This window comes from Doryrhamphus excisus, chromosome 10 (assembly GCF_030265055.1).
Source record: "Doryrhamphus excisus isolate RoL2022-K1 chromosome 10, RoL_Dexc_1.0, whole genome shotgun sequence".
NCBI classification, from domain to species: Eukaryota; Metazoa; Chordata; class Actinopteri; order Syngnathiformes; family Syngnathidae; genus Doryrhamphus; species Doryrhamphus excisus.
The window spans coordinates 11,908,020-11,932,672 of record NC_080475.1 but is presented as its reverse complement, the minus strand read 5'-3'; the positions used below and the strand labels follow the sequence as shown (position 1 = coordinate 11,932,672).

Here is a 24,653-nt window from a genome sequence, read left to right as displayed (position 1 = left end):
CTGTGATTGGCTGGCTGGCGACCAGTCCAGGGTGTACCCCGCCTCTCGCCTGAAGACAGCTGGGATAGGCTCCAGCGTACCCTAGCTAGGATAAACGGTATAGGAAATGGAAGGATATTTTTTTTGTTGTTATGGACACACGAGTAGGGTGTTTGAAGGATGCCTGAAAGCAACAAATCCAAATTTTGGGCGCCAAAATTCACATTTTCCACCATCTTCGCCTTGAAGAGTGCCTTCTTAATATCATGTGACGGCAGAGAGGAAGCGGTTGACAGATTTGGGTGCCGTGTAATCTTTGGCAAATGTTTGCCTTTAAACCCGAGATGCGTACGTCGTAGCTCAGGCACGTGTTCCACTCATCCGCCATTGTTTTGACAGATGGGTGAAATTGGGGCAATTATATTTGAAAGACCATTGAGCGCATGCCGCAGATTATTACGTCCACTACTTCACTACGTCCAATCACTCACGTGTTGAGCTCATAATTGTCCAAACTCGAAGCGAGCACCTCAGTCATCAGCACCGTTCTCTGTTTCCCTGCAAATAAACACTAACCGCTGACAAGGCTGCCATATTTGTGTTGGCGCCGCAATGGGACAGAGGTTCGGAATACGAGCTAATGGGAGGAAGGCAACGGGGCGGACAAGAAAGAAGGATGAGGTATGAATGAATAGAGGCAGTGGTGTTGAAATTTGGAAAATGTGAAATACAGGAAGTGACAGATTTAAGTGGAGTAAGGCGGGACCTTAAAATAAGTCTAAGCGGTCCCACATTCGTTGAAGTTTTGCTAATGCTGGCGTTCTTATACGTAGCAACTAGCGTGTTGTTCGCTCATACCAAAATCGATTCTAATTCCTTTTCCCAGGTCAAGCTGGACGATCGGGTCATGTCTACAGACCAGGGCCTCCTATTCCGTCGTCTCCTGCACCAGGACGCCGGAATCTACATTTGCCGCTCTAGAGAATACGGCTTCACCCAAACGCTAACCCGGATCACTCTCGAAGTTCTTCAAGGGGACACCTTGGATGAACTGGTGGGTCAACGGGAAAACGCCGGCCTCTCGGACCTCGTCAAGGACAGATCAGGCGCAGCCTACAAAAGCTGGATGCCATGCAACTCCTTCGGTAGGTTAGGCCCCATTGGCCAATCACGGATGTGGTTCAAGGATATTATGCAGATTATCGGACCGTCCAACCTTCCCCACGTGGAGGAGTACTGCGAGAGGATGTGGTGCAACGAGAAACTGAGGAGGAAGCACAAGGGCATGGTGGAGAAGTACCGACAGGCCCAGGAGAGCGCCAGGAAGGCTCGGAGCAAGAGTTCCGGGGAGAGGAACCGCACGCCGAGGGACCTTAGCGGAATTGTGCAGTGATCCCGAACACTAAACTAAAAAACTACAACTGAGGTGGATTAGATCCCTGCTCCGGTAGTCTCTCTTGAAAAAAGACGCAGGGGGTTCAAAGACTTCCTTTGGCCTGGACATGCAGATCAGGAAGGGACAATCCAAAGGGGTTTTGGGAAATGAATTCTGACTTAAAAACGTATCGCAGATCAAAGAAAACCGTTTAATTGACTTGGAATCGTTATCAAGTCTTAGTCTTTGACTTTATTTTGGGCTGAGCCTTTGACTTCACTGACCCCGAAACCATCTGAGCTAGCTAAAACTGGACGCTAGGCAGAAACGACATGTTGACGGTTCAACGGATTTGCACTTTTCAACACAAAGATCCTTAAAGGGACAGCGCCTTATTTTCACCTAGGTTGACCCCTGTTGGTTATTTTGTTTGGTAAGCAAAAAAAACTGAAAGAGTCTAAAGGGACCCTATGGAGGACTCTCGAATTTTGAAACTTTTTCTTTCCAAGATCACTTCAGTACGGTACGCAAGAAGGTCGGAAAGAGTCAGAGTTCAGGAATTCTGTCAAAAAGGAGTGCCGCACTACTTGGCAGCACTAGCCACGTTTACATGGACCCAAATATTCCAATTCCATTCGGGTTATTTGCCCAAACGGAAAGAATGTAACCTTTGTATAGACCTCATTCCGAAAGAAAAGTGCCAATCGGAATGAATATATAATGGGATTCCCAGGGGTGGAATATTCCTTTCCCCAATCCGATTGAGGTATCTTGTACCCGCTCAATCGGAATGTTGTCAGGGTGTGTTCTTCTTTGTCGTGTTTTTCTTCTTCTGTTGTTTATTGGCGGTCGGCAAGCAGCTTTCGTGTGCATTAGCGCCATCTGTGGAACACAATCCAAACCCTTCTATACGCCATTCATAAGTACATTTTTATTTAAAAAGAAAATAATTATTCTTAATTATAAAATATTAGCAAGATTGAACTTTATATTTTCCAGTTCCCGGGTGCGTTCTTTCAGCGAATGCTGAGATATGACGTAACACGCAGCTCCAGACGTTCTTCGATTTAAAAAAAAAATGGAGGCGAGCAATCGGAACTGGAATGCTGCAGAAAGTTTGTTTTTGATTTAAACTAAATTTCAAGACTGGACGAAGGAAAAACTGGCAATACGGAGTTATTCCAACAAGTGAAAGAGAAATTTGAGGAAGTCGGTATCACGTGATGTTGATGTTTACGTTTTACTGCGTATGCCCCATTGACTATTCTGGTTGATTATAGCGATGCGTGTAGATACGCGATTGGAATATTCCTTTCCATGGATACCATTGCTTTCGGAAAGATTCCAAAACTCCTCATGTAAACGTGGCTATTGTTGAGTCAGTCCTAACTAGTTTGCTGTCTAAAGAAGAACAACATGACTTGGAAAGTTGAGCTACTTTATATCCACTCAACTTTATTCTGATCAATACCACAGAAGAAGATTAAAAGTTCTTGCAGTAGATATTGAAAATATGATAAAAGATTGTTTATCTTCACTGTAATATTCAATCACGTTTTTGAATATTCATTCATTCATTCATTTTCTACCGCTTATCCTCACCAGGGTCGCTGGAGCCTATCCCAGCTGTCTTCAAGCGAGAGGCGGGGTACACCCTGGACTGGTGGTCAGCCAGCCAATCACAGGGCACATATAGACAAACAACCATTCACACTCACATTCATACCTTAGAGTCGCCAATTAGGAACAGGAGATGAATTTCAAAATAATATCGACCGATCACCAGTATTCATTCAGAAGAGCCAAAATGTCACTAAATATGTTTTGGAATATACCACTCATTGAAACTCCATCATAATTTAGCATCAATGGCTCAATTATGCATGAAGTAGATTAACCACTAAGCTAAGTAGATGTCTTTTGGTAGCATGTTTGCATCTTCTCTCCTTCTATAATTGTCATTTTGAAACTGAATTTGAATTTTTTTGACGTCCGGGATTTTTTTAAAAAATCACTGAAAGTTGCATTGTTGGACATTTAATGCATTCAGCGTTTATGAAGAGTCTTATCCGTGTTCCCGTGGATCAACGCCGCTCCATAGTACTGCTCCCTAGAAATGGCAAAATTGTACATTTCAAATTACAAAATAACGTAATAATGTATAATTGTTGAAAAAAAAAGGTGTTGTTGTTGTGATTATGAATTTAGTATTTTAGCATTTTTAACTTAATGCCGTCACAGTTTGTCAATGACTTTAAAACCATCAAATTTTATCCTTATGTTATTTTCCGACATATAGGATAAAACAGTTTTTGTTGTACTGAAACACTTGTAAAATGTTGTTGTAGTATACCACTATACTTGTTAATATGTTATCTAAAAACATTAAACTAAGATTTTGTGATATGTATCTTTCAGACAACTTTGGAGTACAATGTAAAAAAAAAAAATGGTGTATAGTTGAAAATTTTTGCGATGCATCTGTAAGTTTTAAAATTACCAACCAAACCAGGGTTAGGGTTTTGATTATAGGACGGGTTGTGTACTGGGATTATGGTTTTGGTTTAACATTTAGGTTCAGTTTCAGGTTGAGACAAGGGTTTAGAGTTTGTGTTAGGGTGAAGTTTTGGGATAAAGATACTCCACTAACTACAAGGCATATATGTAACAATACTACAGTATTAATATCTGTACAATCACCCCCATCTTGAGGGACTGACCACAAGTTCTCAAAGAGATTAAGCTCTCAGTAGTTTCCTGGACATGGACACAAAATGTCGATGTTTTCTTTCCCAAGTCACTTCGTCAGTTGGTTATCATTTTTGTCTTAGGAAAAAACAATGGTTGTCCCAAAAATGTTGGGAGAAATTGCTCTGTGAAGATGTTTTGGGACTATTCTTTATTCCTGGTTGTGTTCTTAGGTAGAATTGTGAGCGAGCTGAGAAGCTGTTATGATTTCAGGATTCTTGGTATGACACCGGATCGAAACAATCAATCAGAAAAGGGATTCAAATGATGAGAAAATGATATTACCCCAGTCTTTCACAGTCCAAATCCCTGTTTTCTTGTAGTTAACCATTGGTTAACAGAGGAAAAAACAAAGATTCCAAGCATGACAGAGCCATCTCCATCCTTGGATCCTAGAATGTTAACCACAAAATAACTAACATGATGTCAACCGTTTTTTTTTATAGCAAAGGATGAAATGCAGTGGAAATGATATTTTGGAAATTAAGCTAATTTTCATGACTAAAAGGGACTTTGCGATTCACTGCCTTTTATCTTATCACTATTAGTAACATTCTGGAGTATACGTATGCAAAACGGACATGAGTGGAGATATGTTTCCAAGATGGCCGCTGCATGTTTGCATTGCTTACAATACTGTAGTGATTCATGTAACTTGAGTGATTTTGGTTTAAAAAAAAAAAAAGAAAGAAAGAAAACCATGGAAGTATCAGGTGTTTAACTCTTATCAGCTATTATTTTCCATTATATTTGTACCTGGGTGACATATTGGTGACATATGTGGATAAAAACTCTGTAAACATTGAGAAAGTAATGTCAGTGTTGGTGGTACAGTAAACCTCGGATATATCGGACTCGGATATATCGGAAATTCGCTCACAACGGACAGATAAAAAAAGAACCGATTTTTCTGTAATGCATTTCCAATAAAAATTCATTGCATATATCGGATTTTTTATAACGGATTTCGCCTATTTGGGACAAAATCTCCAGTCCCGTTCCAATGCATTTCCATTAAATTTCCCTCGCATATATCGGATGGCCGCATCGATTCGCCGAATCCGATATATGCGTAAAACGGACATTTTCCGGTATACGCATATAACGGATTTCGCTTATATCGGACAAAACCAGTGGGAACAATTGAATCCGATATATCCGAGGTTTACTGTATTGTGTTTTACACTTCAAGTGTATTTTATTTTCTTGATTGTGATGGAAAAAAAAAGTTTAAAAAATTGCTTTCATGAGACAGACACATATGGAACGTACCAATGAGTAACCTAGATTTTCTGTTTTTGCAGAATTTGCAAAAATAAATGTATAGGAGATGACCTGTCCCACCATTCTCTGCAGTGTTACAATTTAATTTGAACATTAATATACACTCAAATGTAGAGACAACAATCCAAAATTCTAACGAAATTGTGTCTTTTGCGCAGTGCCTTGATTTGGTATCGTGCTTTTATTGGTTTTCTAGTTTTTTTTCCCAATTGCGTTCTCGTTCATGTCAACCATCTGCACTGAAGCTAAGCAGTACGTGTCTTTCTACTGATATCTTTCATTTAAAGATAAGACTTTCCCGAGCAGCCTGCCCATATAAGGTCGTGTATCGCTGTGCTTTTGCTTTTTAATCGCTAAACACTCAAAAGCTTTGGTCTGGAAATAAAACAGCACAACAGTGTTTTTAAGAGCCAGACATGCCTAGCCGATCCACAGGGAGATCCCATCGCAGATTTACAGGCTCCACTTTTGACTAATGAAGATGAATCTAATCTGGAATGTTTCTACTTTATATGGGAATATTTCTGTTGAGGTCAAGTGGGAATAAAGCAGGCGAAAAGACGTGCGGATGTTGCATGGAGGGGCGTGGTTGCAAAAGTGATATAAGCGGAACTGGAGGTAGCAGAGATGAGGATGCTGAGGTTCTCATTGGGAGTGACCAGGATGGATAGGATCAGGAAGGAGTACATCAGAGGGACATTGAAGCAATAATGTACCCCCCCTTCCACACCACGGGACACTTTAACCACACCTCAACATCTACATTTTCTTGATTTGTTGTTTTTAGAATGTGCAGTGGAACCTCTAATGTTAAACACAAGCAAGCTTCTGGATTGTTCAGCTTTAGAGACACTTTCCCCCGAAAGGAAATGTCGGTAGAAATAATCTGTTCCAGGGTCAAGCTGTGGACATGATTTGTTTGAAGTTATAACTGTCATACAAGTGTAAAAATAAGAAGCAGAGATGAGGATGCTAAGGTTCTCATTGGGAGTGACCAGGATGGATAGGATCAGGAAGGAGTACATCATAGAGACATTACATGTTTAGAGGCCTTGGAGATAAAGTCAGAGAGGCCAGACTGAGATGGTTGGGACATGTCCAGAGTCACAGTACATGTTGGAGTACAGAGATGAGGATGCTGAGGTTCTCTTTGAGAGTGACCAGGATGGATAGGATCAGGACAGAGTACATTACATGTTAGAGGCTTTGTAGACTGAGATGGTTGGGACATGTCCAGAGGAGAGATAGTGAATATATTGGTAGAAGGATGCTGCCTTTAGGAGGTAGGAGGCGTAGAGGAAGACCAAAGAGGAGGACATGAGGGTAGTATGCAGAAGACAGGCTTGGATGGAGGAGATTGATTTGCTGTGGCGACCCCTGAAGGGGAAAAGCCCAAAGAGAAAAAAGAAGATTATTTAAACTGTAATAAAAACAAGAAAGAGTGACCTAAAAGTGTGAAAGAGTCGGTACTGGCTATGACCTGAAAGTCACACAAGAGAAGCGCTGAAAGAGAAAAGAAAGGAGGAAATGGAAAAACATAGAAGAGTCAAACAAAATCCTGCGGCGAGAGTCGTTTGATTAATGTAATGTGTTCATCCTGAGGGAAATCGAAATCGAAACAAGGAGTGTCACGGCTTGTTTTATGACATCCAAACCAGGCTTGTTTCAGGCATCTATTCCAGGCTCCATCATAACAGCAATTATTCATGTGCTGTGATCTAACGTAACGATGCACGACCCACTTTAGAGCACAACCCTGCATCCTGCACCTCCATGGTGGAAGTAGAAGTTATATAAGTTACTGGCATTAAATAATACTCCCCTCTTGATATATTGCAGTATGCACCTTGTAGTCTTAAACTTGTTTCATAAAAATACACAGTGTTTTTGGGCACGATCGTGCATCAGTCACTGACAATGTAATGGTAATGGTTTTATTTCATTTGAACATGCATCAGATTACAATTGAATGCATCACATAATCAGTTCACAGTTCCACATGTCCAAAAGGAGTAGGAAGAAGCAAATCTTATTAAATCCTACCCCTCCATCTGGTACTTTTACAATCAGTAACTGTTACATTTGTTCACTTCCTGCTTTCCTAATATATTTTTTTAATTGTTTTTTTTATTTATTTTATAAATTTTTTATTTAATTTAATCTAATTTAATTTTGTTTTGTTTTGTTTTGGGTTTTTTTGTTTTTGTTTTGTTTTGTTTTGTTTTTGTTTTGTTTTTGTTTTGTTTTTTGTCACGTACCAAAGTACGAGGTGATATGACCATATAATGACATAAGGGGTACCATAGTAACTGTCAATATAGTGATATATATACATTACATTACATTTGTTCACTTCCTGCTTTCCTAATATAATTTAAGTAAACATGTTCCGTTCTGCATTTATTCCTGGCATTAAGTAATACTTCCCTCTTGATATATTGCAGTATGCACCTTGTAGTCTTAAACTTGTTTCGTAAAATACACAGTGTTTCCGGGCACGATCGTGCATCAGTCACTGACTGTGTTGTTTTTTTTTTCTGTCTGGTTGTTTCAGGTGGTTGGGTGGACACATTATTGTTAGGTTTATTGCCATGTTTGCAACTCCCATAACATCCTGTTTTTGTGTTTTATACCGCTGACTTAAACTATTGCAAGTTCATTGGAGGTTTTTGGCCTTGTTGTTAGAATAGGATTTACTTTCAGCATTTAAAAAAAATACCAGAAAAAATTTTGATTTGCTAAATGAATCAATTGAAAGATGTCACAACTTCAGATCCCACCCGAGGAACATCTTTGTTGTCTTCCGTGGTCGTCAAGTGTTGAACAACTGTGTTGAAACAATGCGTCATGACTCATCAGTTCTACAAAAGCAGATGGTCCACTTGCTCGTTGGTGTTATTGCTTTTACCCTGTCATCAGGAATCCTGGATGATTATGTCGGGGCTTGTTGTTTCCTGGCGTGACAAACATCCCGGCCATCAAATACGAGAACGCCAAACTATCCCCAAGCAGATGTTTGATGTTTTTTTTGCAACGCAGAAAGAAACATGTGTTTTCATGTGCCGTTGTTTAGGTACTAGAAGACGTCTTATTGTTATGACCCACAGTGAACCAAAGTTGAATTGGCCGGTTTCATATTTTTGAGGTTTAGCAAATTTGTCAATCATGCGAAATGGATAGAGTCAATATTTTGAGTCATATTGAATTTCACTACTCATTTGCATTGCATTTGATTCTGCCAAAAAATATAAAATAACAAGTAGAGTGTGAAGCAAATAGTTTGTTGTTAATACATCCGGTATCCGGTATAATAATAATAATAATAATAACTACTTCTATTCATTTCTTCTACTTTAAGCTAATAGGCATCATTTGTAGGCTGTACCAATCAGTGTGAATATGTTTTTTGTACATCAATAGCACAGCTTTTGTGATTTTGTTGATTGTAGCACCCCCGTGTGGTCAACTGATGTATTACAGAAAATAGTACATAATGTAATACAATATACAAGTAATGGAAAAAATATTACACCACCTTTGTTTCTTCAGTTTATTGATCCATTTTAATGCCTGGTACAAGTTTGTTTGGGCAAATATAACAACGATAACAAAAATAGCTGAAATATTGCAACTTTTCTTGATAATAACCAATTGTCATTATTATATTTGTCCCAACAAAAGTACCTTTTACTTTTAGGGTGGTGTAATACAGCTGACTAGCACCACAAGGTGAGGTGTCAACATTGTGTACATGATGGTAAATTCATCATCCCAAAGGTATAATTTGCGTGTTTTTTTTTTATTATTAATCACAAACAACATATACAACAACATTTGAACATGAGCAAAGTCATGAAGTACCGCTTTAGAATACAAATTAAAATAAAATCATAGTCACTCATAAATATAATAATAATAATAAAGTTAATGTAGCTAATGTACTATAGCCTAGTACTGCGAGTTGTCATCTGGAGTAGCATTTTCCATTAGGAAAAAAACACTGTATAATTACAATGAATTTTGAGTGAGGTTCCCAAAATTTGTGTTTGTATAGTTTAGAATTAGGCTAAAGAAGGCTTGCCCGGTTGAGTAGGGCCATACTGAAAATTAAAAAAAAATACATTGTTGTAATGGAGCTGTAACAACAAAAATGTACTACTTTACTCTTGTAGTATTTGAACTTTTTGTAGTTTTATTCTCACAATAAGTATATTTTGGGCAAACTGCGTCTTCATCCGGCCCACTCAGCATTTCTAAACATGCATATATTTCCACCGCAAGGCATGCTGGGTAGCTCTTTGGTGCAGATGAGCTACCCAGCATACCTTGAGGGCATTTGGAAATAACATTAATTCATTCATTTTCTACCGCTTATCCTCACGAGAGTCACGGGGAGGGGGGGGGGGTGCTGGAGCCTATCCCAGCTGTCTATAGGTGAGAGGCAGGGTACACTTTAGACTGGTCGCCAGCCAGCCAATCACAGGGCACATATAGACAAACAACCATTCACACTCACATTCATACCTATGGACAATTTGGAGTCGCCAATTAACATGTTTTTTTGGAATGTGGGAAGAAACCGGAGTACCCGGAGAAAACCCACGCAAACTTCACACAGAGATGGCCGAGGGTGGAATTGAACCCTGGTCTCCTAGCTGTGAGGTCTGCGCGCTAACCACTCGACCGTCGTGCAGCTATAATGATTATTATTATTATATTAAACGGGACCTATTATGCTCATTTTTTTAACCCATTGGATTGAATTGTGGACTCCTATAGAGCAGCTACACACAATAACCCTCACAGAAAACTTTCTAGATCTTCCAGAATCTGCACCTATTCTAGCTGTATTTCCTTGGACCACTCGACCGCCGTGCAGCCTTGGAAATAACCATTTTTAAGTAATGTGTTGTTTAGCGCTTAGATGTTGATTTATGTGAAGTTGCTGTGAATGTGTTGTTGTTGTTTTTTTTGTTGCTCCGTGAGCAAGTAAGTCATTCTGATTGATGAAGTTTTTAAGGTTTTGACTAAATTGAGGATTTTTTGTTGTTAAAAACCTAAAAAGAACACCTCTTTTCTCTGAATATTACAATATTTTTGTAATTTTCAGTTTTTTTCTCATAATATCACAACTTGTTTACGTTATTTTATTTTCAGTGGCCCCCAATACTAGAAGCCTTTTTGTGCTTTTTTTCATGTACACACTAAATACCTCCTTTTTGCACAAATATTGAATAAGCCTGTGAGGTCTGCACGCTAACCACTCGACCGCCGTGCAGCTTTGGAAATAACAATTTTTAAGTAATGTGTTGTTTAGCGCTTAGATGTTGATTTAGTACTGTATGTGAAGTTGCTGTGAATGTGTTGTGTTTTTGTTTTGTTGCTCCGTGAGCAAGTATGTCAGTCTGATTGATGGAGTTTTTAAGGTTTTGACTAGGTTGATGATTTTTTTTGAAAAACTAAAAAAAAACACCCGTTTTCTCTTAATATTACAATATTTTTTGTAATTTTCAAAATTGTTTACGTTATTTTATTTTCAACATGGCCCCAATACTAGAAGCCTTTTTGTGCTTTTTTTCATGTACACACTAAATACCTCCTTTTTGCACAAATATTGAATAAGCAGTAGTTTTTTTTTTTTAGCCCCTCACTCTGTAGTGGTTTAATGGTGTAACACAATATTAACCAATCACAGCTCTTTGTATGTGTATGTCATATTGGTTGCTACAGTACGTGCCTCAATGTGCCAAAAGGAAGTTCTCAGTCTGGCGTCTCTACATAATAAAGTATTAAGAAACGAAAAAAAAAACAAAAAAAAAAGAAAATGCTGAAAGATTGTAAATACATCACATTAAGTAGTTCATCTTTCTGCATGCTTGTGTGTGTGCGCGCATGTTTCCAGTTGAATATTCCAGTTGTGTCATTCCCAGTCATGAAATGCATCGTTTGTCCTCCTCCAGTCTTTAGAGGTGAAGTCCATCCAGGATCTTTTTGTGTCAGAGTTCACACTTAGCGGAAAGACGAGTGTCTTTTTTTTTATTTATCTAACAAATAGGGACATGTCACAGTACTCAACGACAATGACACGGTGGTGGGATCGTGCGGGATGAACATGGGACAAAACATGCAAAGAAGTCCGTAAATCCGATAAATGTACACAATGGCGGAGGTGCGTTCAAGGTGTCGAAAATGCCTCCAAGAGTTCAGTCATTCTCCCTGAATGAGTCCTGTTAGATATTTCGTTATTATTCCCCCGCACTCCGTGGCGCCCGAGGGTTTGGTTTTCCATCGTGGGTCCGGCGGTTCCTCCCCTTCCTCAACTCCTGAAGATGCTTCCACTTCTTGTTCGAGGGCCTTACAGACGGGCCAGGGGTTTCCGGGTCTTTCCTCGGAGTAACGACTTTTCTTTCTGTTTGTTCACCGGCGGGATTCCGTCGAGCCCAGACTTGCTCGCAAATCTGGTCCACGGTGCTCAAGTTGGGATGATCCACCAGCTGCATAAAGTCCCGATACCAAAGCTTAGGGTTGGTGCCTCCTGAGCTGCGGGGTTCCGCTCTAGAAGGGGCGGCCGAGGGCTGGTTGGTGGAAGTGGACTGGATGACGTCTAATGTGATACCCAGCAAGGTTTGCGTGAATCCGTGTTCCATGGCGTGACACTGGTAGACACCCATGTCCCTCCTTAGCACCCGTCGAATCAGAAGGCCTCTATCCGTCTGCAGGATACGCTCGTCCAGACGTACCTTCACATGAGAACATGGAACGTTTCTTTTATCAAGTTCTACCCCACGTTAGTCAATATTTCAATCTTCTCACCTCTTCTCGTGGTTTCTCTCGTTGCTTCTGGAAGGTCCAGGTGACTCGGGCCTGAAGGGATTTGGGAATGCACTCCAAGAAGGTACTGCTTCCTTCTACTCCATACAGCTTCTTTTCAGTGATGTGGTGCTTGTGATGGTCTGCAGGGGGCAGCAGAGACAAGATCAAAGTTATAAGGCAAGTACTTCTGCACTTTCTATTTATTTTTTATACTTTGAGCTTCATCCACAATCCCTATATGAGACATGAACACAAGTCTTTCTGTTTAATGTGTGTTATAAAGATATACAAACAGCTAAAAATAGAGGCAGGTAATTGATGCACAGAATGGTAATGGTTTAATTTCATTTGAACATGCATCAGATTACAATTGAATGCCAAAAGGAGTAGGAAGAAGCAAAGCTTATTAAATCCTACCCCTCCATCTGGTACTTTTACAATCAGTAACTGTTACATTTGTTCACTTCCTGCTTTCCTAATATAATTTAAGTAAACATGTTCAGTTCTGCATTTATTCCTGGCATTAAGTAATACTCCCCTCTTGATACATTGCAGTATGCACCTTGTAGTTTTACACTTGTTTTGTAAAATACACTGTGTTTTTGGGCACGATCGTGCATCAGTCACTGACAATGTAATGGTAAGGGTTTAATTTCATTTGAACATGCATCAGATTACAATTGAATGCATCACATAATCAAAAATCAAAACAAAATGTCCAAAAGGAGTAGGAAGAAGCAAAGCTTATTAAATCCTACCCCTCCATCTGGTACTTTTACAATCAGTAACTGTTACATTTGTTCACTTCCTGCTTTCCATAATGGGAAATCACCTACAAAGCCCGCTATTACAACACCTCTAATATAGTTTTATATAAATACTGTAACCATGTAGTAACAGTACATAATGTAGGTACATTCAAAACAACATGTAATACAGTATTTTGCCGTATTTTGGTCCTTTTAAAATGACTCAAACTTCCTTCGTGGGTTCTTTGATTTCACCCGTTGCCTTTTGGAGGTAGCTAGCCGGCTAGTAACTAGCTGCTGTGGTTTGACGAGGTGTCACTACACCAGTAATGTACTTCTTTGTTGTAACAATTTTAATAACAATAATAATAATAATAATAATAATAATAACAATGTGACTGTACATTATGTACAGTAAATAGAGCGTTGTTGGCGTTTATTTATAGGCAGAAAGGTGTGAAATAGCTAATTACACACAGTCTCATTTTATCTGTTTTTATATCTTTCGAACACAGAAAAGAAAAATGTTCATTTACTTCCTGTGACGTCATCTCCTTCACTTTGAGTGATGATGTGTATTTCTTTGAAACGGCGCCATTGTGTTGAGGAAGGGATGGGGTCAGCAGGGGTCACACGGGTGACAATTTGGGTTGCAACTTGGTCACAGCATGAATGAGACTTTGTTTCTATTGAGTTAGTATTACTACCAAAGACAATGTTCAATGTTTGCTTTTGTCTATGCGAGGCCGATTTCATGATCAATTTATATATTTAATAGCCTTTTATATTATTAATGGCCTATTTTATGGCACAGCACACTGAAATATAACATGACTTAATCATATCCTTGAACATATAGTAAATTAATGACTTGTTGTTATTTACCTCCAGAGCACAGAGTGTTGGGATCTCCATTCCTCACATCCTGGCGACGGAATCGCCTGCAAGACAAAAGGTTTGTACACGTCATTAAATATATACAGGTACATGTGTGATACGTATATCGAGCTGCACGGCGGACGAGTGGTTACTGCGCAGGCCTCACAGCTAGGAAACCCGAGTTCAATTCCACCCACGGGCATCTCTGTGTGGAGTTTGCATGTTCTCCCCGTGCATGCGTGGGTTTTCTCCAAAACATTCCAAAAACATGCTAGGTTAATTAGCGACTCCAAATTGTCCATAGGTATGAATGTGAGTGTGAATGGTTGTTTGTCTATATGTAGACAGCTTGACAGCGACTGAGGTGAGTCCAAGGAAATACAGCTAGAAATAGGTGCAGATTCTGGAAGATCTAGAAAGTTTTCTGTGCGGGTTATTGTGTGTAGCTGCTCTATAGGAGTCCACAACTCAATCTAAAGGGTCAAAAAAATTAGCATAATAGGTCCCGTTTAATATAATAATAATCATTATAGCTGCACGCGGCCGAGTGGTTAGCGCGCAGACCTCACAGCTAGGAGACCCGAGTTCAATTCCACCCTTGGCAATCTCTGTGTGGAGTTTGCATGTTCTCCCCGTGCATGCGTGGGTTTTCTCCGGTTTCCTCCCACATTCCAAAAACATGCTAGGTTAATTAGAGACTCCAAATTGTCCATAGGTATGAATGTGAGTGTGAATGGTTGTTTGTCTATATGTGCCCTGTGATTGGCTGGCCACCAGTCCAGGGTGTACCCCGCCTCTCGCCCGAAGACAGCTGGGATAGGCTCCAGGATCAGTATATAAAATGGATGGATGCATAATTAAAATATTTGTTATTATATTATATTTGTTGTAACAACAAACTGAAAGCAAACAGACCTCTTAGTGTTGGGTAGATAGCGAGTACAGGAAGTGCCATCCCAGGCGCAGTAAGGGTCTCTGGCCAGGCAGCATTCAGCACACGCTTTCCCGTACACGCTACAGCGGTGGAGGGGCACCTGCGCGATCCCCGTGTTGGAACCCACGTAAAGTTGTTGCTATGGTGAAAAAAATCGGAAACATAAAATCAATATTAAATATGATTTTATTTTGGGAATTGTTTTTGATACTGAGAATGAACTGACCCGTTTTGAAGAGATCTGCATGTCAGTGATGGACGATGCATCCTGAAGAGCGAGATAAAAATAGAAAAATTATTAACCATGACAATATTCAATGTCATAAAGGTTGATTTTCTTACTTTGAAGACCTCTAACTCTTCTAGTAGGAGTTCCTCCATGTTCTTCCAACTCTCTTTAGGAACGTTGATCACTTTTAGTACCGTCCCTTTGTCTGAAGTGGAAAGAGGAAAGAACCAGCAAACTTTTTATTCCTCTATTTAAGTGACCCAATGCCCCAAGTAACAAATAATGTTCTGAATCCAGATCTGGAATTTGGATTGTATTTATTTAACAGGCGTTGGAAACAGATTTGTATGAGATTTATTATGTAGTTTGGTATGATGGTAGGAGAAATGTGTCCAATTTTTATTGCGTTCTAGATCCAAAAGGTTTGCTTCAATATGCTAGGTGATAAATAAATAATTTCTAACTATAATCTCCATCCAGAGTCCATATCCAGATCATTTTTTTAATGCAGATAACTCAAAAAGTAGATTTTAATGACATTAGATGTGGAAGTTTTAGGGGTGTCACAAGAAGAGACGATACACAATCCTGGGTCAAATTAGTTAATTTTAAAAATACAAAAAATACATTAAATTATATTAGGAAAGCAGGAAGTGAACAAATGTAACAGTTCCTGATTGTAAAAGTACCAGATGGAGGGGTAGGATTTAATAAGCTTTGCTTCTTCCTACTCCTTTTGGACATGTGGAACTGTGAACTGATTATGTGATGCATTCAATTGTAATCTGATGCATGTTCAAATGAAATAAAACCATTACCATTAGTGTGATCGTCGGACCGACTGATAAAAGCGTTGATTAAGGTTAAATCCATAGACCAAGTGATTACTCCTAAACCTGATCCAGACTGGCAATCGTGATCCAAATTAAGATTATTATCATCCCTCTCTTATGTAATCCAAAACAAATATTTTACCTGTTCCGATAAACATGACATCATACTGCCCATCAGCGGCGTTGACTCTGTCCACAGTAATCTGTGTGAAGCTGTAGTCCACGTTGGTTCTGACAAAGACGGGTCGCCTGGTCATGGGGTAGACCGGGTTGTACATAAGAGGGTGGTGACGCGCAAACTGTATCACATCATCCGGGAAACCTTTAGTGGACTCAAAGCTGCCAAAAGTCTTGCTGGGACACTGAGGACACGAACCAAAATAGATAGAATTGTCATTATAACATAAATGAAAACAGCCCAGTTATTTTGCACAATGAGGACGCAGAACTCTGCTAATTAACCAGCAGGGACTATAAATAATGAATTAGTGTTGGAGTGGAGTGGATTAATTGTGGCACGAGAGAGGTTTTTACTGTAAGTACAATACAATACAGGCTGATCAACAAATTCTTATTCTTAATTCTGCATTCTTAAGCACACACATTGCAGCCATTTTGGAATGAAATGTCCCTATTAGGCTACATGTGTCCCTAGATTCAATTTAAGGCCAAAAAAAAGACACATTTGAATCATAAATCATAAATCTCAGCCTACTACGCTTACCAATGGTAAAGGATAAAGCCTTTTTATAACTCTGTAAAAAAGGTAGGCTTCACTGCATGTCTTAAAATCAAGCACGAGACTCTGCTAACAGACGTGGAAACTATAAGTTTGATTGCAATACTAACATGTGGGAATAGTAGTTCTCACTGGATTAAGTATGACCAGTTGAAAATGTATGCGACTATACTAAAATAATGAATGGAATGGAATGGAATGGTTTTTATTGTCATTATACAAGATGTACAATAGTCCAGTTTCAGTGCAATAGTCAAGCTAAAAAAGTAGAGTAAAAAAAGACAGTTTAACAAGATATATACAAGATATATCCAAGATATATTATATATATATTATTTATTATTACACCGAAGCCAGGCAACGACATTTCGTTGGCAATTTCACTGCTGTGTTATTGTGCAATGACAATAAAGAAAGTCTATGTCTATATACATATAGACCTCTAGATATATTAATTTTTGTGCAATAATGAATGGGTCTTAGTGCAAATAATGACTGGTGTATACATATGAGTAAAAGTCACATATGAGTGTATTGTATTGAGTGTATTCTTGTATTCTCGTTGTACATCTTGTATAATGACAATAAAGGCCATTCCATTCCATCAATGTACCACTACCACACACACACACACACGCACACACACACATACCATTCCAGGGCGTGGATAAGGCACTTTTCCCTGGAAGGGCACCCACTGGTAGTTGGGCCCCTCTTTGTGAGCAAACGGCCCCAGGAAGGCCCTCCGGATGTCATTCATGGAGTAAAGACACACCGCTGAGCCTTTAAATACACTACTGCTGGGGGGACAGGGGAGAGCCGAGTGAGATACATCAACATACACACACACACACACACACACACACACACAAATACCATCCATCAATGGGCATCTGACCTGGAAGTGGAGAAGACTGTGTAGACCAGAGGATTCTTTCTGTCCCTGGTCTGCAACAGGAATACGTCGCCTGAGGATGGACACACACACACACACACACACACGTATTTCAAAAGTAGTGCAAAGGTGAAAGGTTAAAGGCAAGATATGAACCCTGTGGACATGTCTAGATACTCTCAACAGATATTTGATTGGTACGTCAACACATCTATTTGTCCATATTCAACTTAAGAGCGGTGGACGAGTGGTTATCTAGGAGGTCATAGCTAGGAGACCCGAAGTCAATTCCACCCTCAGCTATCTCTGTGTGGAGTTTGCATGTTCTCCCCGGTTTTCTGCGGGTACTCCGGTTTCCTCCCACATTCCAAAAACATGCTAGGTTAATTAGCGACTCCAAATTGTCCATAGGTATGAATGTGAGTGTGAATGGTTGTTTGTCTATATGTAGACAGCTTGACAGTGACTTGAGGTGAGTCCAAGGAAATACAGCTAGAATAGGTGCAGATTCTGGAAGATCTAGAAAGTTTTGTGTACGGGTTATTGTGTGTAGCTGCTCTATAGGAGTCCAAGGTATTTGTCCATAGTGTGAATGGTTGTTTGTCTATATGTGCCCTGTGATTGGCTGGCCACCAGTCCAGGGTGTTTATTGTACTGTAGATTAAAGATGCTACAACCCACCCAATGCTAAATTATTTGGCTAAAACATCCCCATTTTAGCTCTGTATAATACCTAATAGTATATCTCATAATGCATTTTATCTTTACAATATGCCAAGGGCCAATAAAAAAGGACAGCCATGTTTTTTGGCACATGTGACAGGTTCGGACTGTACATGTCCTTCCTGAACAATAGGATAGGACTATAAATATTATAGTATGGACACATGAAGACACAAGTCTCATTGTTAATTGTAGTGATGGATAGTGGTGGCCCAAAGTGAGGCACAATCATTCCCACTCCCTCCGTAGGGTCTGCAGCTGCACAAACAAGATGGCTGTCGGCTGGTTTACGGTCACAATAAATCGATCACATCCAACAGAGATTTTTTGACATGGTCGATCAGAGTCACACTCACGTAGCTCGTCAAAGTAAGTGTCGCTGCCGTCGGCCCCCGGCACCGAGCAGATCAGACGCGTTTTGAGGAAGGTGGTCCATTTGTTCACCAAACTTCGTTGACCGCCCATGTCGTTCTATGACAACACAAGACGTAACGTAACAAAAGTTAGATAGATACTAGATAGATACTAGATAGATAGATACTAGATAGATACTAGATAGATAGATACTAGATAGATACTAGATAGATAGATACTAGATAGATACTAGATAGATACTAGATAGATACTAGATACTAGATACTAGATACTAGACGGATACTAGATAGATACTAGATACTAGATAGATACTAGATACTAGATAGATACTAGATACTAGATGGATACTAGATAGATACTAGATACTAGATGGATACTAGATAGATACTAGATACTAGATAGATACTAGATACTAGATGGATACTAGATAGATACTAGATACTAGATGGATACTAGATAGATACTAGATACTAGATGGATACTAGATAGATACTAGATACTTGATGGATACTAGATACTAGATAGATACTAGATACTAGATACTAGATAGATAGTAGATACTAGATACTAGATAGATACTAGATAGATAGATAGATACTAGATAGATACTAGATAGATACTAGATATATACTAGATAGATACTAGATAGATACTAGATAGATAGATAGATACTAGATAGATACTAGATACTAGATACTAGACGGATACTAGATAGATACTAGATACTAGATAGATACTAGATACTAGATAGATACTAGATACTAGATAGATACTAGATACTAGATGGATACTAGATAGATACTAGATACTAGATAGATACTAGATACTAGATAGATACTAGATACTAGATAGATACTAGATACTAGATACTAGATAGATACTAGATACTAGATGGATACTAGATAGATACTAGATACTTGATGGATACTAGATACTAGATAGATACTAGATACTAGATACTAGATAGATACTAGATACTAGATACTAGATACTAGATAGATACAAGATAGATAGATAGATACTAGATAGATACTAGATACTAGATGGATACTAGATAGATACTAGATACTAGATGGATACTAGATAGATACTAGATACTAGATGGATACTAGATAGATACTAGATACTAGATGGATACTAGATAGATACTAGATACTAGATGGATACTAGATAGATACTAGATACTTGATGGATACTAGATACTAGATACTAGATACTAGATAGATACTAGATACTAGATACTAGATACTAGATACTAGATAGATAGATAGATAGATAGATAGATAGATAGATAGATAGATAGATATAGATACTAGGTATATAGATAGATACTAGATAGATACTTTGCACAATAATTCCAATGTTTCCCACTATTTCTAATCATTTTTGTGTCAAAAATGGAAAAATATGATGATAACCATAGATTCAGAAATGGAATATTATTTAGATAGTAGCAGGAGCATAACAAAACACGTTTGTCCTGGCTGATCAGTACAATATGGCTAAAGATCAGAAGTCACTGAATAGTTGTGAATTGTCTGTATGTGCCCTGTGATTGGCTGGCGACCAGTCCAGGGTGTACCCCGCCTACCGCCCAAAGTCAGCTGGGATAGGCTCCAGAGTGGATAATTAATAGAATATTTTTATTTGTTTTGCTGATAAGGTCTTTTTACACTCATATGACAGTTGCTAATGGAGTAATCCTTTACCCTGCAGAGTTGGCCGATACGTGAATACGTGGACTTCCCCAGTCCTTGGGCCTCCACTGCTGTCTCCCGAAAGAAGAAGAACACTTTATCGTCGTCTGGGTTTTCACTCTCTGGGACCCAAAAGGAACCAACGAACTTTGGCTCTGGTAAAGGTAAACACACAACAAAGATCGGGTATGAATGACGTGTATTAGCATGGTGTGTGTATGAAGGAGTTGATGCTCACCATTCAACCAGCGTGAATCGTGTTGCTCCGTGCGGATGGAAGGACGTTTACCCAAACTTCTAAATATGGTGAAGTCCCGCCCCATTAAGTCTGTAGCGACACCTGCGTATAACTCATCACCTGGGAAAAACAATCAATCCATTCCTCAGCAACACAAGCTAAAAGCTACTACATAAAACATACAATTCTATGTTGTATCGTCAAACGTTACCAATAAGCACAGACGCAGCATTATGGCGAGGATCATAAGGACTTTTCCCTTTGCCATCTTCCACACTAGAAGGGTCGATTCTGAAGACGTGATCCTGACAGGGATGACACAAGGACATGCTAACCTCCAATCAGCGTATTTATTTATTTATTTATTCATTAGTTTTGGTGTACTCACCTCCATCCTGTGGCCGACCTCCACAAAGGCACAAGTAGGGTGGAAGGCTCCGGTTCCGCAGGCGTACAAGTGTGTACGGTTGAAATGGTGGACCATCTTCACATAGTTAACGCAGTCCGACTGAAACACACACACAAATACACACAATATATATATTTAGTATAGTATATTTGAATCATTAATACTTTTTTCATATATATATATATATATATATATATATATATAGTGCATCCCCCCAAAAGAAAAAAAAACATTTTTTTCTATTTTTAAGGGAACATTTTCTTTTTTTTTCAAGAAAACAAACATTAAAAAAAAAAAAATATATATATATATACAAAAATTATTATATATATATATATATATTTATGTTTTTTTAAACAAAAATGATTATATATATTTATATTTTTTTATGGTTTTTTCTTGAAAAAAAATTGAAAATGTTCCCTTAATTTTTTTTTAAGTGAACATTTCCCATTTTTTTCAAGAAAAAAACATAATATATATATATTATATATATTTATATATTTTTTATATTTAATTTTATTTAATTTTATTTAATTTTATTTATTTAATTTTATATTCAATGTATTTTTTATTGTGTTTATATATATATATATATATATATTTTATGTTTTCATACAAAAATATTTTTTTTAATGTTTTTTTCTTGAAAAAAAATTGAAAATGTTCCCTTTAAAAAATAGAAAAAACATTTTTGGGGGGGATGCACTTTTTTTCTTTCTAAAATATACAACTTTTTTCCTGAAAAATACAGGATAAGATATTTTTATTTAAATGTACATCTTAAATGTAAATATACATCCTAAAACTTTTTCTCAGTCTGGCCTCTAAAATGTAATATCCCTCCTGATCCTCTCCATCCTGGTCACTCCCAATGAGAACCTCAGCATCCTCATCTCTGCTACCTCCAGTTATTTTCCTTCTTCTAATAAAACAATCATACAGAGAAAATGTGCATGAGGTCATAAGAAGCCTTTGGTGTGTGACGAAACCAAATAGACGAAAAAAGTGCAGTGAGTTAGATGAATTATGTCAGCAATCACCATTCCTCAAGTGTGCATAAAAGGGGTCACACTCGTCGACCTTTGACCTGCTACTGATTCATGAGTGGAGACTTCGGGATGGAGCTCGCTCTGACCTCAGAGGGCCTTTTAAGGTCTTGACTTCTTCCTCTTCTAAAGCTGCTTTGTTTGAACTTTTCTCTCCACTCTAGTAATTATTAACACAGTTCAGCCACCATGTTAAAAGTATAGGTGATGTCTGGTTGCCAGACGTTCAACAACTCGTTAATTCCACCTCAGGCTCATATGGGTGCGTATATTCCCAGTCAACTCGCAACAATGACAAAAGCTTGAATAGCTTCTAATGTTTGCTTTTGTGCTGTGTTTTGTGTGTGTGTGTGTGTGTGAAAGAGAGAGTGTGCTCCACAGTTGATGGCTGAGAACTTGTGTGTGAACACAGCGCACGTTGTCCAGTGGACAAACTTTAAACACACAACACGGCGCAGGGGAAAAAGCCCAGGAATGCTTTTGATGGTTTCTGGCCACCAGGACAACGTATCTCTGTGAACCGTTGTCTGTCTTAAACTTGACGGAACAGATCTTTCTGCTATCTAACACAAAATGCAGGAAATTGATCAGATCTCTGCGAAACATTGATCAAGTCAGGGTTGTCCAGCTGCTAAAACGAAACTGAAACCAGCAAATTGCATGCTGAGTATGACAAATTCCGACATGTTAGCTGGTCTGCACTAATATTGAACATCCACCCAGCCTCTCAAACCCACTGACAGTTCACTGTGGTCCCCCCAGGGGGGGTCCACCCCACTATACTATACATACATATACATTTAGTGTGCATGTGTGTGTGTCATGCCAACCGCAACGCTTATGACAAGACTCCCGCTTTTCCATTTGGTTGATGTATTTGGCTGTGTTGCTTTGAAACGTATTCTTGCATGTGCTCTGCTCTCCGTCAAGGATTTACGACATCGCTGTTATTGCCAAATGATGTTTTTTGGCGAGAACACGGTTCTTCAACATCCATCATGATGTCTGATGTGGCCAACAACCACCGCAAGGCTGCAAGACTGCAAGGCTGCAATGTTGCAAGGCTGTATTCCTCCATCCACATAGTACACTTGGCCAAGGATGACCAAAACATGATGATGTTTTGGGGGCTGCACGGTGGACGAGTGGTTAGCTCGCAGACCTCACAGCTAGGAGACCAGGGTTCAATTCCACCCTCTGCCATCTCTGTGTGTAGTTTGCATGTTCTCCCTGTGCATGTGTGGGTTCCAAAAACATGCTAGGTTAATTGGCAACTCCAAATTGTCCATAGGTATGAATGTGAGTGTGAATGGTTGTTTGTCTATATGTGCCCTGTGATTGGCTGGCCACCAGTCCAGGGTGTACCCCGCCTCTCGCCTGAAGACAGCTGGTATAGGCTCCAGCACCCCCTGCGACCCTTGTGAGGAAAAAGCGGTAGAAAATGAATGAATGATGATGTTTTGCGGCGGCACGGAGGACAAGTGGTTAGCGCGCAGACCTCACAGCTAGGAGACCAGGGTTCAATTCCACCCTCGGCCATCTCTGTGTGGAGTTTGCATGTTCTCCCCATGCATGCGTGGGTTTTCTCCGGGTACTCCGGTTTCCTCCCACATTCCAAAAAGATTCTAGGTTAATTTGCAACTCCAAATTGTCCATAGGTATGAATGTGAGTGTGAATGGTTGTTTGTCTATATGTGCCCTGTGATTGGCTGGCCACCAGTCCAGGGTGTACCCCGCCTCTCGCCTGAAGACAGCCGGGATAGGCTCCAGCAACCCCTGCGACCCTTGTGAGGAAAAAGCGGTAGAAAATGAATGAATGATGATGTTTTGCTTTGCTGCCATCTATCTGCTTGTCTTTGCAGTGCGGGCAGGGGGAGGAGCCATCAGCACACCTGTCGCCAATTACCTCAGGCTTCATCAGCATGGGTAAAGCTTTCACCCTTGCCAGGTCATACCTCAGACTCCACTCTCACAATCATCATGTTTTTGGAATGTTTTGGAATCAGAGTACCCAGAAAATGGCCACAGCTTGACCCTGGAACAGATGACTTCCTATGAAAATACAGTATGTATTGCATGGCTTTATTAAATTGACTCCTTTCAGTTGTGTTGTAATACTCCACACAGCAACAAACAAACATGAGATTAATGGAGGACAAGGAACACAATGAGTGCCCACAAAGAATTTTAGACCCCTAAAGGGGGACGTTTACTTGGAAGTAATTAGGGTCAACAAGGTGAGGTCAAGTTTTAACATGCCGCTGACACAACAAAAAGCACAAAAAAGAGGTTATTTAATTCTGATAAAAGGACACAAGTACTCTAAAAACATGTGATTATTCACTGAAAATCCACACACGCTTATCCAGGTGAAAGTGGAAGTGGGTAGTCATCTATGAATGGGGCTCATTGTGTCAGCTACAGCTGTGTAATCACGCTGATAAAGCCTTTATACAACACACACACACTTTCCAACATAAATAGAGTATACAGACGCATGTCTCACACACACACAGAACATGGAGACATCATGTCATGCTGGGTGGTCTGCGCACCTTCTCAAGTCATACATGTTTAAAATATAGTCTTGAAAAATAAACATATATTTCTACTGCGTGTTCAGTGGCAGAGACAGAAGTATTGATGTGTATGTGTTCACCATAATGTCCCTTTTTATGTACTACTTTGTTTTTTTAAGCTACTTG

The 24,653-nt window shown here is 39.3% G+C and overlaps 2 protein-coding genes across 7 annotated transcripts in view; one reads left to right on the top strand and one right to left on the bottom strand.

Moving 5' to 3' along the window:
- The window catches only part of sema3bl (sema domain, immunoglobulin domain (Ig), short basic domain, secreted, (semaphorin) 3bl), a 52,103-nt gene extending 44,045 nt beyond the window's left edge, over positions 1-8,058 (top strand). Inside the window, exon 16 of one of the 2 annotated variants that reach the window (XM_058085224.1) lies at positions 866-8,058. In XM_058085224.1, coding sequence (XP_057941207.1) covers positions 866-1,372 — 507 coding nt within the window. In that variant the 3' untranslated portion in view covers positions 1,373-8,058. The remainder of the gene's footprint in view (positions 1-865) is intronic. The other variant, XM_058085223.1, reaches the window with a different exon arrangement.
- Positions 8,059-10,311: 2,253 nt separating this feature from the next.
- Positions 10,312-24,653, bottom strand: part of sema3b (sema domain, immunoglobulin domain (Ig), short basic domain, secreted, (semaphorin) 3B) — a 70,296-nt gene continuing 55,954 nt past the window's right edge. For all 5 annotated transcript variants that reach the window (XM_058085218.1, XM_058085220.1, XM_058085221.1 and 2 more), the window contains 14 exons: positions 20,879-20,998; positions 20,702-20,795; positions 20,491-20,610; positions 20,265-20,407; positions 18,537-18,651; positions 17,461-17,530; positions 17,215-17,359; positions 15,966-16,185; positions 15,104-15,195; positions 14,988-15,029; positions 14,743-14,900; positions 13,834-13,889; positions 12,200-12,339; positions 10,312-12,126 (listed from right to left, as the gene is read on the bottom strand). In XM_058085218.1, the coding sequence (XP_057941201.1) occupies positions 11,632-12,126; positions 12,200-12,339; positions 13,834-13,889; positions 14,743-14,900; positions 14,988-15,029; positions 15,104-15,195; positions 15,966-16,185; positions 17,215-17,359; positions 17,461-17,530; positions 18,537-18,651; positions 20,265-20,407; positions 20,491-20,610; positions 20,702-20,795; positions 20,879-20,998 (2,010 nt within the window). In that variant the 3' untranslated portion in view covers positions 10,312-11,631. The remainder of the gene's footprint in view (positions 12,127-12,199; positions 12,340-13,833; positions 13,890-14,742; positions 14,901-14,987; positions 15,030-15,103; positions 15,196-15,965; positions 16,186-17,214; positions 17,360-17,460; positions 17,531-18,536; positions 18,652-20,264; positions 20,408-20,490; positions 20,611-20,701; positions 20,796-20,878; positions 20,999-24,653) is intronic.